The sequence below is a fragment of the Petromyzon marinus genome, chromosome 29 (genome assembly GCF_048934315.1).
Source record: "Petromyzon marinus isolate PM22_M1 ecotype Great Lakes invasive population chromosome 29, UKy_Petmar_22M1.pri1.0, whole genome shotgun sequence".
In the NCBI taxonomy this organism is placed as follows: domain Eukaryota; kingdom Metazoa; phylum Chordata; class Hyperoartia; order Petromyzontiformes; family Petromyzontidae; genus Petromyzon; species Petromyzon marinus.
In genome coordinates, this window is record NC_133695.1 from 6,751,573 (window position 1) to 6,767,847 (window position 16,275).

A 16,275-nucleotide genomic window follows, 5' to 3' on the forward strand; every position below is an offset into this window, starting at 1 on the left:
TAAACGCATCTTCTACTACTATCGCATAGAGCGAGGGAAACCTGTATAACGCATACAGCCATCTACCCAACGTCACACGTCCCCCCTCTGTCTCTCTCTGTTGTCACCGCCCCAGGCTCCTCGTCCTCTGCCGCTGCACCCACCGCGACCCCCTGCACCTCCGCGGCTAGCACACCCTGCTCCAGCTCCGGCTCCATCTGGAGCCCCGCCTCTGCATCTCCCCCCTCCATGGAGCCCGCGCCTTGCCCCAACCCCCCCGCTCATCATCATCATCAGCAGCAGCAGCATCATCAGCAGCAGCAGCATCATCAGCAGCAACAGGGCGCTTCCCCAAGCTCGACTACGTCTGGGCAGAGGCTGCCCGCTTACGCAACCTCATTCACTCATCTGCAAAACGCGGCTCATTACATGGGGTGCTCGGCTGGTTCCACGTACGGATCTGGTGGTGGTGGTGGTGCGTATTTTGGTGGTGGTGGTGGTGGTGGCGGTGTGGTGGACCCGTGTGCTGTCGCCATACACGGCCTCTCCGGCGCCTCTCTCAGCCCGCTTATCCAACAACAAAGTCACCATCACCAACATCATCAGCAACATCAGCAGCAGCATCAGCAACATCAGCAGCAGCAGAATCACAGTAATGGCAGCGGCAGCATCAACCTTCAGCAACACCAGCAAGTGTTGACTCACCACCAGAGCCATCACCATCAACAGCATCAGCATAATCAGCAACATCATCATCAGCAGCAGCATCAAGGGCAGCACCTGCAGACTTTGAGCCCCCTTTGTCAGTCCCCTTCTGCGCTGGGGTTGGGGTCCCCAGGATTCCCGGGCGCTGCTTTTGGGGGTCCTGACCCCTATCTGGGTGACTATAAGGACCCCTCAACTTGGAAACTGGGGTTCGGTGCCCCAGACCCCTACCTGAGTGACTACAAGGAGCAACAGGGACTCACCACGTGGAAGTTCCACGTGCTCTGACGATGAGACGGGCGCGCTGGACATCGCGTGGGGGGGGGGGTTGGTGGATCGGGCAGATAATTATCATCTTCGTCCGTCCTGCGCGCCGAGACTACCGTTTTGATGGGGCCACGAGATAGTGAAGACCAAGGTCGAGAAGTCAGCGTGGCCAAAGCCGTCGGTGCCACCACCGCCGCCGCCACACCTCCTCACTCACCACCCAACGCGTCCATCCCCTCCGCCAGTTCCAACGGCTCCTCTTCACGGTCGACACACGGCTAGCTCCCGTCACCCGCCCAGACCGTCAACCCACCGCAATCTGTCCTCCCAGGTCTTCTCCTCCCCCCTTGGTTTGCAGGACTCATGGGAGTGGCCCATCTCAGTGGTCGGCTCCCCGGCTCCATCCCAGACACAAACACACTTGTGCCGTCCAGTGGAACCGTTTTTTCAAATGTTTAGTTTATTCTTCCAAAAAAATCGTATGTGAGACACCTACCTGCCACGTTCTATTCTGGAATTCAGCATTTTCAATTCCTAGCACCCGTCTCGGACGCCCGTGCTCAAACGCAAGCAGTACATACATGAGATTGTTGAATCTATCTGTGCGGAGTGCAGAGTCTTCCCCCGCCACTCGTATAACATGCATGGTGGAGTTTCTCCGGCTCTGCGGTTTCCTTCCCAGGAAGCAAAGAGACTCGGTATTTAAAAATGGAATTGGCCAAACAAGAGGTCTTGAGTCTTGGTGAGGCTTTGCCGTGTCAAGTACAATTATGACGCGCGCTGCGTATGGGTTTAGATTTGTTACCTGTCTACAGTTCATGATCATCGCCTGTGGCATGATAGGTGGACGAACTTGACCCCGGGCAACCTGTAGGTCGACTCGGCCCAAAATTTGTACAGCAGTACCTTGTGCCGCGGCGGGTGCGGTTGCCGAAACTTCGGCGACACTGGAAATACAAGGACGGTCGGGCGTGCTTGCAAATGTGGTGCTGACCCGATAACACACCACCCATCGTGATATATATTGTTAGCAGTACCGACCTTAATAGGTGCTCGCTAACAGCACTTGTCAACAGTATTATTTTTTAAAACATCTCGACTGTGAGTTTGGTCGCTTCTAAGGGTACACATTGTGAGTCTGTTCGTGAGTCCTACACTTCAATGTAAACATATTCAGTAAGTAGTGCGATGCACTAACCTTTACCATACACGGTACATAATTACATTACTCACTTGCCAACCCTATGGATTTTAAGGGGTAAGCTGCCGATTTTTTCATCCTTTTACCACGTTGCCAGATGCTGCCACGGTGGGATATTGGCCCACACAGCGGACTTGCAATCCACAGAAAGGGCTCAGATTCAATTATATCTCCCGGCGCGGCAACTGAAACAATGGGGGCGAGTTTCTTAAATCTCCTCGCCCCCCCCCCACTTCCCCCAGCCCCCCTCATCTGCACAGCAGTAGAAATGGGTTGTGTGTACGTACGTAGAACTTCTTTCGCAACGTACGTAGCCAACCGTGCTAATCCGAGGTGTGTGGGGGGGGGGGTACGACAACAAACGATCATCGACTCGCAGCGGTCAACCCACTGAACCATTGTTAGTGGTGAACCCCACTGAACCCATTGTTAATGGTGAACCCCACTGAACCCATTGTTAGTGGTGAACCCCACTGAACCCATTGTTAGTGGTGAACCCCACTGTTCGTCGATGATCATAGTTGTCCTTCCCCGGCACCTCCACCGCACAGGTCGTGCGTGGTGGGATAAAGTGTGGGTACTCCTCCAACCTCTTCTTCCAAGACGCACTGGCCCACGTGGGGAAGAGTAGGCCAAATAGTCTGTCCAGAGCGCCCCCTCGTGGTAATCCCTTCCGCCAGCAGTGGAGAGAGCAAGGCGTTGGCAGGGCTGAAACTTTACCTCTTACCGCAGGCCAATGTTGCTGAAGCTAACTCGCAACCGTTTCATTTGTCCAAATGTTTGAAAAATCATTTTTAGTTTGACAGGAAGGGAAAACATGGGGTTACAAATGGGCAGACGAACCGCTTACACCTGTACGGTTGGCAAGTTGGTATGATGAACATAGTCATGATAATAATAATATAATAGTCTGTGTATAATAATTAATTGTGTTCACGCTACAGTGGAGCCAGATTATATATATGTGTGTGTGTACGCTGTATGCGACGCGGTTTGTACAATACGTCTATAGACTATCGATATAAGACAAACGCCAACATTAAGTTGAGCGCCAAGTCTTAAACATTCCGATTGTTATTGTTAAAGATTATTATTGTTATTTATTTATTCTCGGGTTAGACGATGCCTCCTCCGTCCGTCGTCACGAAACAATCTACCGGCGTCACCATCGATTAATGGGTCACTTGACATCGATTCATTGTCTCGCCGAGCGAGCGACACGCGCTCGCGTCGACTCAAGGGGGGCCCCACCCCCACCCCGTCCGTATTCTGGGGTCACGGCCTCGGCACTGGCACGGCTCGGGCTCAACGGAGCCACCACAGCTCAAAGCCACGCGCTTGGCTTGAGCCGTTGTGCCGGCCTTGAGTTCCAAGACTCTAAGCAGCACCCCCCCCTCCCCCCCCCACCATGTGCCCTTCCCTATGTCTCTCTGCATGGTCCCAGACGCATAGCTGTTACACCATTCGATTTAACGCGTATTCTTGTACAGGGAAATTGGGTTTTAGGTCCATACGGCGTACAGCCGTTTCGATACAGGCACATTTTTTTGCGTCTCTTTGTGTTTCTCCCTTGTGATGATGGGACTTTGTAGGATGAACGTTGAGATTTATACGGGGCACGGGGTGACGAATAAGGTCTAAATTGGTCTGTAAATAAGGTAGGGCACTGATGAGGGGTTGACACCTATGCACACGTGCCCAGCATTTCCCATGAGCGGAGCCGAGCCCCCTATCTCTGTTTATCGACACGTGGGTTGCTGCTGCTGTGGCATGTAATTGGTTGGTGTGATCCCCCCCCCCCGCAGCCACTAGATGCCGCTACATGCACAGCAGTGTTGGTTCAAGATGATTCAAGATTCGAATCTTCCCCGGGTATTCTGCGGATTATAACACAAGATGCTGCGGAGAAGAGTTAAGACGCACACCAGCCCCAGATTTTTTAAAAAATAACATGTTTAAAAGTGCTTTCCCATTGTGAGTCCCATTGGGTGGTTACGCTAATTCGGCATGGGCTGCTCTGGTGGCCTGGATCGGGGGGAGGTTCATAACGGCCGCATCGGAACCACCGATCCCAGCGCGGATGACATCGTCTTAACCTAATTTTACTGAACCCGTTTAGCCATTACGCGCTATACGCGCCGAATGATTGCTAAACTCGCACGTATTCCCTGACGTGATGGGTGCTAATACATTTCATTCGTTTCTGGTCGTATGTATGCGTGGTGAACTTCTTTCGCACCGTACGTAGCCAACCGTGCTAGTCGGAGTTGCCAAGTGTGCTCATCGTGACGCCGGGCCGGTCGTGGCAAAAGCACGTGGCCCTTACTGCAGGCACTGAGAAGGCAGTAGCGAGGGTTGGTGGATGGCACTAGGCCTCGGCAAGGTAAGGTCATTTACCTTTTTAACCGGGTAAAAGGGTAAAGGTGTCGACATGCCAAGGGGTAAGGTAAAGGGTAGGGTAAAGGTAGCTCGAAAGAATTATCCGGTAGGGTAAAGGTAGCGCGAAGTATTAACCCGGTAAATACGGTACACCTTGTTTACCGCTAAAAGCTCCGTGGCGCAGTCCGTTGCGCAGTCCGTGGCCTCTATTTAATAAGTAATATTTTAAAGTAATGGCAGAACTCCACGACTCCAGGAAGTGGCCCCGAATCTCGCCACAACGCAAGGGGACCGTGGGCAATTACAGCCAACGTCAGTTGACCGTGAACAATTAGACCCAAGCCGAAACATAACATGTAAACAATAATGTTTTAAAATATATATTTTTATGATAGAATATAGTATTGTCATCAGTATGACATAAGTATACCAAGTTTGCAGTCGATACCACATTGGGAAGTGGGTTAAAATTGAGTTACAAGATTTGAGGATACAACAACAGAGTGAGTTTTAAGAAAGCGTGTAAAATTGGAATAATCGAGAGTATTCTACATGAATAAAGCGCTCTACCTAGCATTTACATGTTATAAACCTTTTTCATGTGTAGTACCCCAGTAATTACCCTGTAATTGGGTAATTTGTATGGGGTAAGGGTAAAAGGTAGGGTAAAGGTAGCCTCGTTGCTTTTTACCTGTTACCTTCTACCTTTTACCTTGCCGAGGCCTAGATGGCACCCACACAACAACAACAATTCTCACGACGTGAAACTCCCCTTCCCGTGGGCGTCCACGCGGTGCCCGTACCCTGGGCTCGCCGGGTGAAGGCGGTTCAGTAAAAAAAAACTAATGCGGAATCTGCCTGTTCCATCTGAATGGGGATATACAGGGTGCTTCAACATTTTTGTTTTAACACTTATATGTGACTATCGTTTTTAATGGAAAAAGAACGTGATAACAAATGTATGTTAATAGCTTCAAAAACTCAGAGTCTCCACAGTCTCCACTTGTTCGCCATCATCGTCAACACATGCCAGGAATCTTCCCAAGGTGGCCTCCAGGAAGCACATTTCTCGTGGTATTGTTGCAAAATTCTCAGAAGCGTTACAAACATTTTCGCAGCACCCCCTTGCAGTGTTGCTCCCCTTGCACGCGCGTGGGGTTTCTCCCGGGTGCTCCTTCATACATGGAGGACCGCAGAGCTCGGGAAATTTGTTGGATGCGCGCCGGAGCCTCGCCGCGTGGCTGCTGCTGCTGTCTTTCGATCGTCTTCGGTTCCTCCTCTGGCGTCTCTGAGTGGTCCTCTCTCTCTCTCTAGAGAGAGAGAGAGCGAATATGGTGCGACCTCGGCGGCGGCGCGTTACGTGCCGACGTTGCGATTTAGTTTGCAGCTCCCTCGCTTGTGCCATTAATTAACTCGTCTCCCGTGTTGTCGTGGGAACGCCTCGGTCATTAAACACTCGCTCGCAGCTGTTGGCGATTCCCTCGAGAGAGGCGTTGATTTGATTGAGTGATTAATTTGTTCGCTAAATAAATAACGCCTGCTTCCCCCACATTTGTCTTTCCACAATTAAAACAAAAACAAACCATTCTGTTTAAACAATCCCATCGAACGCACGGGCCTTCTGGGACGTGCGTCTTTATCAGCAGCGGTGGTTCAACGCAAGGAACACTCTGGACAGGTAAACTCTTTGAGTCTTCCGGTAAAGTCACGTAGGTATAAAATAAAATAAAATCACGACGTTTCGGGCGAAACACAAGCGTCCGTCATCAGGTGGGAAATCAAGATTTCTCTGGACAGGTTTTCGGCATTCGGTGTTTCATCAGCAGCGTCAGACTTTGCATTAACCAATGTTGGTGAGCTGCCAGGTGTTTATAGGCATATACCCTCTCTCGTCCTAGGCCCAGAGGTAAAACTCGACAGTACTCAGCACAAGATCATCATTAATGTCCAATGTCGACACTTTAAAACAGCTCATTTTTAGACTAAATTAGTGTGTGGGGGGGGGGGGGGTGATGTGATCAAATTTCGTCATCTGATTGGTTAATTGGTGCTTCGTTAATTGGCGAGGTCTCCTCATCTGCGAATCCGGGAGGAGCCCACGACCACACGAGACGGGAGTCGACCCGGGTGAGTTGCTGCGTTTAGCTGCTTAAGCGCGCTAACATCGCAAGTTAACCTCAATGTAATGTTTAACAAAAAACAAGCATCGTTTGTGTAGTCACAGTGGCGGCCAAAGGACAGAATGTGAACCCCGCAATGGATTAAATCTTCTCGTGTGGATTGTTGTATCAAACAAGACCGCGAGATAAGGCGCCGGCGTGGGCAGACTATCATCCAGTAGCAGTGGATAGATCATGGCTGACGAGGAAGGGATGATTCCACGGCGAATTCGGTGAAGTTTCAGGATACATTTCCAGGGGGCGATGATTAACTATGCGGATTGACTCTCCAACACACCGGTGTGCTGAAATCTTGACTTATAAAGCTTTGGTGACCTCAGGAATTCATACTCTTTGGGTCTTTCGGTAAAGCCACGTAGATAGAAGAAAAATAATAAATCACGACGTTTCGATCGCAACACAACCAAATCGTCTTCAGGTTAAAAAATACAGCAGGCGGACTGTGCTGAGGCAGGAAAAAATATAGCGAGAGAGCTACCGCAGCCAAAGGTGATATAGGTTTGAGATGGGTACAACCCAAGGGTAAGTGGACGGGGCTAGAGATGTAATTTGCAAGTGTGTACTGAAGTTATAACTAATTGACACGTTTTGTTTAAGTGACAACCCTTAATTGGCTGTGTCGAGCGGTGGAGTTAACGACACTTTTTTATTTACGCGATCTAAAGCACCCCCTCCCCTCCTCCTTTATTATGGATACTTATAATTGGTCGCGAAAGCCTTCAGACTACGTGGTTAACTTCCTGAAGTGTGCTGCCACCTGGCGGCCACACTGAGAACCCCCCTCCCCGCCACCACCACCACCACCAGCATAGTTGGGGATGTACCTGGGCAGTGGGTTTGTTGTCATGGTTCCAAGTGCACTTGTAACCAGGTGAGAACTCAAGAGGCCCAGGATGGTCTCCATTTGAGAGTGACCTGGTGCAACATCTGCGACGAGGCAGGCGATGATTACTGTGTACGACAGCAAGTCCTCGTTTAACGCGGTAGATGTGTTCCTGAAAAATGCCGAAAGATTGTTGATAAACTTTGGCGAGATACGATGTACTACTACTATGCTACACACAGTGAAGTGGCGGGACAGGTACGCCACTGCGTTATTGTATCATTACGCGTATTGTGATCACTCCTCTCAGCCACGCGACTCGTCTTCGACCGCTCGGAAACCACGTTATAACGGGGCGCGTTCCACTTTCGGCAAAAAATATATTCCCGAATGGAAGAACCGCGTTTACAGCGAAAATGCGTTGTGTGAACACGCGTTAAGCGACGACTTGTACGTATAATGGCAATTTAGTCATTTAGGTGGACAGATGTAGTGATGTTGCTCGTAGTCAGTCAACACGTGGTTATTGACCACGTTGTGGACAAGAGGGAGTGGAAGCAACACATTCTTAAAATCCCAGAAAACCAACAGCACCAGTTTCAGAATACAAACTTATATTTATTTAAGTATGCTTGTCGGTTATACAATACAATGTGTGCAATGGTCTGCCCCTTCCATCGGCCCACTTTCTTTGCCCTGAAATTGCCGTTTCTTTCCATACGTTAATACAAAGGTGCATAGCTGGTGCCAGTCTGTTACGTGCAAGTGCGGTTTTGTATTCGCTACTTGTACACGTGTTCAGTGACAAGTTGTTTATTTGCCCGCAATGTGGGAGTGGTGACGGAGCGGTTATCACTTAGCGCACTGCGCCACCAGCCTCGCGACCAACGTTCGATTCCCGGACATAGATAATTTTGCGTGCGACTGCCATCTGAACCGGTCCTGTGCCTCACCCCTCCTCTTTGACGAACTTGCAATGACCAGCGTGAAGTATGTTCAAGTATGATCGTTTGGTTTTTGTAACTGCATGATTACGTTGGCGCACCTGTGTGTACGCCTCAGTTTGCTAAGATATCTCATCCTAAGAATTATTAAACCGACGGAATATACATTGGCATTGACGTGAATAAATGCAGAAGCAGCAGCAAGTACAAATACTGTGGTCACTATCGGCAGGTCCCCCGCGCAGGGCGTCAAGTGCTGCAGTGAAGTGGTAGTGATGCACACGTGCGTGTGATCCAGCGCTTTGGAGGTGGCGAGGGTTGACGGATCGGCGGGCCCACGAGCGAGGTGTCCAGTGCTGCGGCAGTACAGCAAGTGGGTTCGCAAGCCCGCCTGCGGATACCCTCGAACGTCACCACCCCCCACCCCACGTTGTGTCGTGGGACTTCTCTGGGAGCTCCGGTTTCCTCCCAGACGAAGCACACATTTAAAAATTATATGCGTGAGAACCCCACAAGCAGGCAGCACAGCAAGTAGTTCAGATTATTACCTATGCAGCTGAGATTTAAGTATCTCATGGGGTTTCTCTGGGCACTGTAAGCATCTTCCAAAAACACAAGACACGAATTTGGCCAAACATCCCTAAATAGCAGGATCCTCCTGAAAACGAGTGTTGAGGCTCAGCGAGGGCTTTCCTGGGTAAACAAATGAATATTATTCTCGAGTTCCCAACAGCAGTACACTTTGAGAACCCAGCCCTAATCGGACAGCTACATGAGTAACTAAGATATAGTATCATACATGAGGGATAAGATATTATAAATGTAGTTACGTACAGGTACACGTGTGTGTGTGTGTATAATTGGGTGATCTGACCTCCGATCCCTAGGAACAGGTTAGCTGAGCATTTCTGAGGTCTTCGGGGAAGGGAATCCCTCGGCCCAGAAATCATAGGGCAAAGTGGGAATGATCCTGCTGAGACTGCGGTGCTTCAAATATTGTAAGTAGTCACCCCTGCGAGTGAGATTCCATCTGTTGAGGAAGTATGGAAGGCGATCCAAAGTCCGAGACCAGGAAAAGTGCCAGGCAAAGATGATCTCCCAAGCAAACTAAGGGTGGCGTTTGTGTGCAGCCTGCCCTATATGACATCATAAATCTGGACGACTGAACGGGTCCTGCAGGATTGGAAGGATGCCCTGGTGGTCCCTATCTTTAAGGGGGGCCGTGCAGACTGTAATAACTGCAGGGGCATCTCCCTCCTCTGTGCCAGGAAAGGTGCTGGCAAGGATTTTTCAACACCGCCTTGCCAGACACACTGAGGAGAGGCTTGCGGAGTGCCAAATGTGCTTCATTGGACCTTCTTTGCCAGTGTCAAAATATAAGAATGGGTTTTCCCCTTTTTTCTGGCAAAACAGGTGTAAAGACGTTAAAACACCAAAATGAAACCTTTTGCAAGGAATCATGTCTGCATTAACCACGGATACTTGTGGTGAAAATACAAAAAAAGGGGAAAACCTATTCTTATATTGACATCTGGTACAGATACAATGGGAGGCTGATCGATGTCCGGGTGCCGTCGAGGGATGGCTCCCTATTGGTCAACCATGTCATGTATGCTCACGATCTGCTGATTGCTGCTCGCTCAGAGTTGGCGGCAGTGCTCCTTGACTGGAAGCGTGCTAAGAGGTGGGGCCTTACCATCAGCCCCTCAAAAACTTAAGCACCTGCCTGGTATTGTCATCAAACACTCCACCCCAACTCCCTGTTGGTGACGGGGCAGTTGTGGAGATGTTTCCATACCTGGGTAGTGTGCTTGTCTAGTTCCAGTTTGACAGCAGAGGTCTCATTCCGAATCGGTCGAGCCGCATCGTTTCATCGGCTGGATAACACGGTGTGGAAGCTACCTGGTCTGTCGGTCCACATGAATCCGGTCTTTTCAGCCAATCGTGCCCTCCCTTCTCTATCCTTTGTGAAAAGTGGACCCCCCTAATGGAACACCGTCACCAGTTAGAAACGATCCATCCTGGGTTTAACCAGGCTGGATTGTGAGGGGAGCTCACAAATCCTTGAGAGATCTGGACAAAGTATCATGGGTGAGCTCCTCCGGCAGGCAAGGCTGTGTGAGCTGGGTCATGTCGCCCACGTTCCCAGCCACTGCATGCCCAAACAGCTTTTTTTCAGCTGGATAGAGGGGACTAAACAGGCGCGGCACGGGCTAGAGACATGATGGAATGTGGTACGAGAGGATATGGAGCTGAGTGGACTTGCTAATGACTGGTGCCAGCAGTATCCAGATCAACCTCTGTGAAGGAGGCTCGTGAAGGACACAACTGGGCAGTTGGAAGCAATCGCCCTCCATTGGCAATGGAGGGCAGAGGAGTGATGCTCGCAACAAGCGAAAACACCAGGCGGCTAAAACAGGGGGCACAGGTGGTGCATCTGCCAGTCATCTCAGTCAGTCGACCCATGGCACCTGGGTCTGTCCCGTGACCTGCCAGCAGCTGTTCGACATTTCACGTGGTCCTAAAGTGCACATAGCCTGGCACAAGCGCCGTGGTGACGTCACCGCCACTTAGTGGCAAATGGCGGTTGTTGGGCAAAGAAGCAGCCCTGCAATGTATTTCTCACGCCACTGCTGGCAAAAGGGCCTCCACTAGAGGTAGCTCTGGCGAGCCCCGTGATGAGGATATTTTGGCCTACTCTTCCACGTACGTTTCGGAAGAGGTGGGTGTACCCACACTTTACCCCATGCGCGTGTGTACATGTGTTTGTGTATAATATGTGTGTATATATGTGTGATCGGGTCTATAAAGCGTTGTCTATCGCCAGCAACTCTACTCCATCCCGCTCTCTCAACGTCAGTCCTTGCGATGCCGTCGACAGCCATGTTGAGGGCGGCTGCGCGGAACCAGCTGTTCTCTCACTCCACCAACCCCTCCCCTCCCCCAGCTGGGGCCCCGCCCCTGGCCAGTCCCCTCCCACGCCTCCCTGCCTTCCACAGGGGCGCTCTACCAATTGTCCAGGAAGTCAAAGCCGGACTTGATTGGAACACCGCTGGTTCCAGGAGACTGCTGCAGGGCAAGGGGCGGATGGTGGGGGGAAAGAGTGAAGGAGAGAGACGTGGAGACACAAGCGTGACGTGAATCTGCACACAGTTAACAACAATAATTTCAACTTGTAACGCGCTGCACGGCATTCACTCTCTCTGGAAGAGAGAATGACTCAAGAGGCGTGATGAACCACAGATGAGTGGAAAAGGCAGCCGCGCAGTAGGCCAGCACCAGGAATTGCCCAAGCTCTGCAGTCTTCTATAGTATAAGGTGATTTCGGTCAATAAATTAGCGTTTTAAATGGTAGGGAAATGCACCAGAGGAAACCCATGGGTGCGAGGGGGCAACACTCAGATGCAAGAGATGGAGTCCACATTTTGCTGTACCACCTCCTCCTGGTAAACTATGATACGGCACCACGACAGCCCTGGAAAGGGCGTTTCACAACATTTGCGTGATCCGCCAACTCACACTTCCACGGTGCTGGATTACAGGCGTGTGCCGCTACCGACCCTAAGATGAGACCCAGGGGAGGTGGCCAGGTGGCTCGGAGGTCAGGGTGCTGATAATTTTTACGCACCTTCTAGATGCACATCATATCCACAAAAAGTATTGTCTTTTTTTAACCGTGTCTTCAAATGTCATCCACACCTTTTATTAATTCTCTCCCATGTGTTTGCAGGTTTTACCGCATGCTGTCTGAAATGATGTCCGACGTTTCGCTCCGTGCAGGGAGCTTCTTCCAAAACGGAATACTCGTTTCCCGAAGAATCTCCCAGCACGTGGAGCGAAATGTTAAATATCACACCGAGACAACACGTGGCACAAGCTGGAAACACATCAAGAGCTGTACAGCAAAAACTGTAAAAACAGATGCAGAAATTTGTTTATCACACTATCCAATCGTTCATTCTGTCCATTCTATCTCTCTATCCAATCAATCACTCCATGGGTTACCTGGCTGTGCCCCACGGGGCTGGTGAACAGCTCGTCCTTGTCGGCGCTGGCCGGCAGCAGGGGCGTGGCGACGGTGATGGCGGAGGCGACGGGCGGCGGTGTTCGAGCGACGCTCGGTGCGGGCCTACTTGCCGCGGCTCGCTCCAGCATCCACGGCACCGCCGCCGGTGCCGCCGGAGGAGGAAATGATGATGATGACGGAGGAGATGATGATGATGACAACGGCGCAAATACCGATTCGTCTGGCTCCGACACGAACGCACTGCGTAGAGAGGGGTTCGGGGAGGGATCACGGACAGAGCGCACGTCAGGTTCGGACAAAATATTACAGAGGCATCGGCGGTGGTAATGGTGGTGATTGTGGTGATCGTGGCGGCAGTAGTGCTGTCTCACCGATGCGCTGTGTCGGCCATCGAGCTGTAGGATGCGCCAGGCGAGGGCGGTGGGGGTTTTCGTGCTACAGGGGGCGGGTCCCCGGATCGGGAGGCCGCCGGCCCGGCCCTGGGGTCGTAGGAGCGGCTCGCCGAATCGTGCCTCCTGTATGGCGAGCTCAGCCTCTCCGCCGGGGTTAACGCTGCCCCAGATCCCGGTCCAGTTCCAGCCGTGGCAGCAGCCGCCCCTGCCGGCTTCCCCCTCTCCGCGGACAATTTCCACGGTGCAGCAGCCGGCCCCGCCGCCGTCTCGTCGGCGCCAGCTTCCTCCACTCTTCGCAGGACCCCCGGGAAGGGCCCCGTGTTCACCACGTGTGCCTCCCGGCCGCCGGCCTGGCCCTTGCCGGCCCTGCCGCCCGCCGGCGTGGCGGTACCGTTGGCCGTGGCAGCCGCCGATGTGGCGGCGCCGGCGTGGCCTAGGCTGGAGTCGGGACGAGGCTGGGAGCTGGATCCGGGCTCTAGGTCGCTGAGTGAGAACTCCAGCTGGCTCTGATGACCGCGTCAGTGGTGGCGGTAATGAGACTTTGTTAGTGATGTGGAGGGAATTTATTTTTAGCAACAATCCCACTTTTATTAACATTAGTTTCAGGATTCAACAACAAGGATTCGCGAAACTTTGAATGGCAGTTGGACACGAGCACAGATAACAAAAACTGAAGAGTGGTATGTGGCCTTACAAGGGGGGAAATCTAAAATCGGTTGCAAATCAGCCAAGTGGCTTTTGTTCAAAGCAAGGTGGCTCAGAGAGCTGAGCTGGCACCATCTGAGATCTCGGGTTTGAATTCTGGTTTCAGCTGCCTGTAATTAAACTGGTTTCTCAAGGGTGGTAAGGTCCCAGCCTAGCCACCAATGTCTGCACGGCCTAGCCAGATGATGAACAAAGTGGCACAGTGATGGTGTTTTTGCTTGGATCACAGTCAAGGGGCAAAACTCACCTTGGTTTCCCAGGAAAATGGAGCGGAATGCTCATCCTGCCACTTGATGTCCTGGAATAAAAGTCACGTTTACATGATCATAGAAATTCCATTATCATAGAAATCCACTATGCCACTTCAAGATATTATTATTCACAGCCATAACTTACATCAGGAATGACACAACTGTAACCTTAGCACCCACTCCAGCACCATCACATCACCCCATCACTCCCACGCTCATTACCACAACTACCTTCATCCTAATCGCATCGCCGGAATACACCTTATAATCGCCACTAACTTAACGTCACCCCCCCCCCATCGCACCAACCGCTCATCACCAACACCATGGCTACCAACATGACATCATCCCCCACACCCATCACAGACAACGTGCCATCACCACCAAAGACAAGGTTAGCCTTTAAATAGACCACCGCAGGACTAACGTGAAAGACGAAATATGCGAACACGGGGGAAAGCCAAGGCCACGTAAGACCACGGTTACCCCAGGTTAAACGAACGCCGATCGTCTTTTCCTCGTTACTGCAGTTGCAGTCTTGACGCCACACCGCCAACAAGACTACCATCGCCCCCATCACCTTTAACAATAACAACCACCACTGCAACCGCCGTTCGCTACGGCACTGCGGTGATGTCACCAGGGCGCTTGTGCCAGACTTGGGTGCACCTTGAGGCCATCACCTGAAGTGTGGTCGGTCGGCTCGCTGCCGGCAGGACACGGGGCAGACACCCAGACGTTATGGATTCACTGCCTGGATGTAGAACTTAATTCGCACTGCACATAGCCTGAGGCGATTGTCATTCCAATCATCACCACCAACCACCACCACCATCATCATAACACGCCCGTCTCTTCCCACAACGACTCACATCTTCCCCAAAGTGCACCGTCTTCTGGCCGGGCTGTATCAGCAGCTTGGGGTAACACGAAGCCAGCGCCGTTGGCGACGAAGACGATGGCGACGCGGGCCGAGCGCCGAGGAGGTGCAGCCGCGTCTCGTACCGCGCCCGGGCCTCGGCTCTGATGAGGGCCGCGTCGATCGCCGCCTCCCGCTGGGCCTCGGCAAGCCGCTCCCACGCGGGGCCGTGGCTCTCTCGCACCTTCTCGATCTCCGCCACGATCTTGCGCGCCATGGGGTTCAGCGACGCGAAATAGACGGCCGCCTTCTCCTCCATGGCGGCTGTCGGTTCGAGGGTTGGTGGAGGAGGAGGGCGTAGGGAGGCGGCGGCGGTGGTGGCTGGGGTTGTCGATAAAGTTGTTTTGATACGAAGGAGACGGTGGTGGCTTGGGTTGTCGATAAAGTTGTTTCGTTAAGAGAGAGACGGTGGTGGTGGCTGGGGTTGTCGATAAAGTTGTTTTGATACGAAGGAGACGGTGGTGGCTGGGGTTGTCGATAAAGTTGTTTAGATTCGAGAGAGACGGTGGTGGTGGTTGGGGTTGTCGATAAAGTTGTTTTGTTACGAGAGAGACGGTGGTAGTGGCTGGGGTTGTCGATAAAGTTTCGATTCGAGAGAGACGGTGGTGGTGGCTGGGGTTGTCGATAAAGTTGCTTCGATACGCACAATGTTAGAACGAGGCCACGTGACTGCCCCCTATTCAGCCTTCAAGTTGCCCGCGTGATGTCAATAATTCAATGGTAACGTGCGATTTCGTGGAGGGACTGTGTGGTGTCATCTCGTTGTCGTCTGCAACTGATTTTTTTATGGTTTTCTGCCTTGCCCAAGCTTGCATTCTATCTGTAGTGTTGACAAATCGGCAGGATTTAACGTACTTATGCAATTTTGCACTCGTATGCTTTATTGACATTAAAAACTAAAACGTGACTTGCTTAACCCCACTGTTTTGCAATATTGTCGAGTTATTGTTATATTGTTGTAAAACTTGACCGGCCCCTAGTGGAACGTGTGAAAAAGAGCTTCGTTAATATTTTCAAGGATCGTATCCCTGGTTCATATGAAATCAAGTCGTAACTTTATCAATAACCACACTCACAAGTCGACGATGGTTATCGACGCGAATATTAGATTGCAATTCATTGGAATTGATAGCTCGCGATGGGATTCGTCGATTAGCAGCGCGTGTCGATGCCGGCTATGACGTGACGCGCCTTAGGGCACGTGACGACCTTCGTCGACGCAATTCATTTACGGCACGCGGGCCACCCCTCCCCTCACGAGCGAGTCGCAAAACGTCGTAAATTCATCGTAAAAGCGGTCCCCCCCCCCCCCGCATTGTCCCTTACGGCAATTTGGCGGGCGGGGCCGGATCAGGAAAGGGGGGGGTGTGGACTGGAGGGGCGGGGTTCCGGTAGAGGGGCGGGGCTGGTGATGTGGGGTGGGGGGTGCTTGCCTCACCCACCACAGAACCCCCCCCCTTCCCCAAACCGCCTCTCAACAAAACCTTAACACGCATCGGCATG

The 16,275-nt window shown here is 51.8% G+C and overlaps 2 protein-coding genes across 6 annotated transcripts in view; one reads left to right on the forward strand and one right to left on the reverse strand.

Annotated features, from left to right (window-relative positions):
• Nucleotides 1–4,088, forward strand: part of LOC116947280 (uncharacterized) — a 34,375-nt gene extending 30,287 nt beyond the window's left edge. For all 4 annotated transcript variants that reach the window (XM_076070513.1, XM_032962817.2, XM_032962818.2 and 1 more), the window contains one exon: nt 116–4,088. In XM_076070513.1, coding sequence (XP_075926628.1) covers nt 116–972 — 857 coding nt within the window. In that variant the 3' untranslated portion in view covers nt 973–4,088. The remainder of the gene's footprint in view (nt 1–115) is intronic.
• A 4,043-nt stretch (nt 4,089–8,131) lies between these two features.
• C29H1orf198 (chromosome 29 C1orf198 homolog) lies at nt 8,132–16,015 on the reverse strand. 2 transcript variants are annotated; one of them, XM_032962815.2, is made up of 5 exons: nt 14,726–16,015; nt 13,850–13,900; nt 12,877–13,403; nt 12,484–12,745; nt 8,132–11,544 (listed from the first exon to the last, which is right to left on the reverse strand). In XM_032962815.2, exons 1-5 carry the CDS (start codon nt 15,029–15,031, stop codon nt 11,485–11,487), a joined length of 1,206 nt encoding a protein of 401 aa, XP_032818706.1. In that variant the 5' UTR covers nt 15,032–16,015; the 3' UTR covers nt 8,132–11,484. The 2 variants fall into 2 exon arrangements, with proteins under 2 accessions (XP_032818706.1, XP_032818705.1); XM_032962814.2 differs by having other exon boundaries at nt 8,132–11,547; nt 14,726–16,011.
• Between the last annotated feature and the right edge of the window lie 260 nt (nt 16,016–16,275).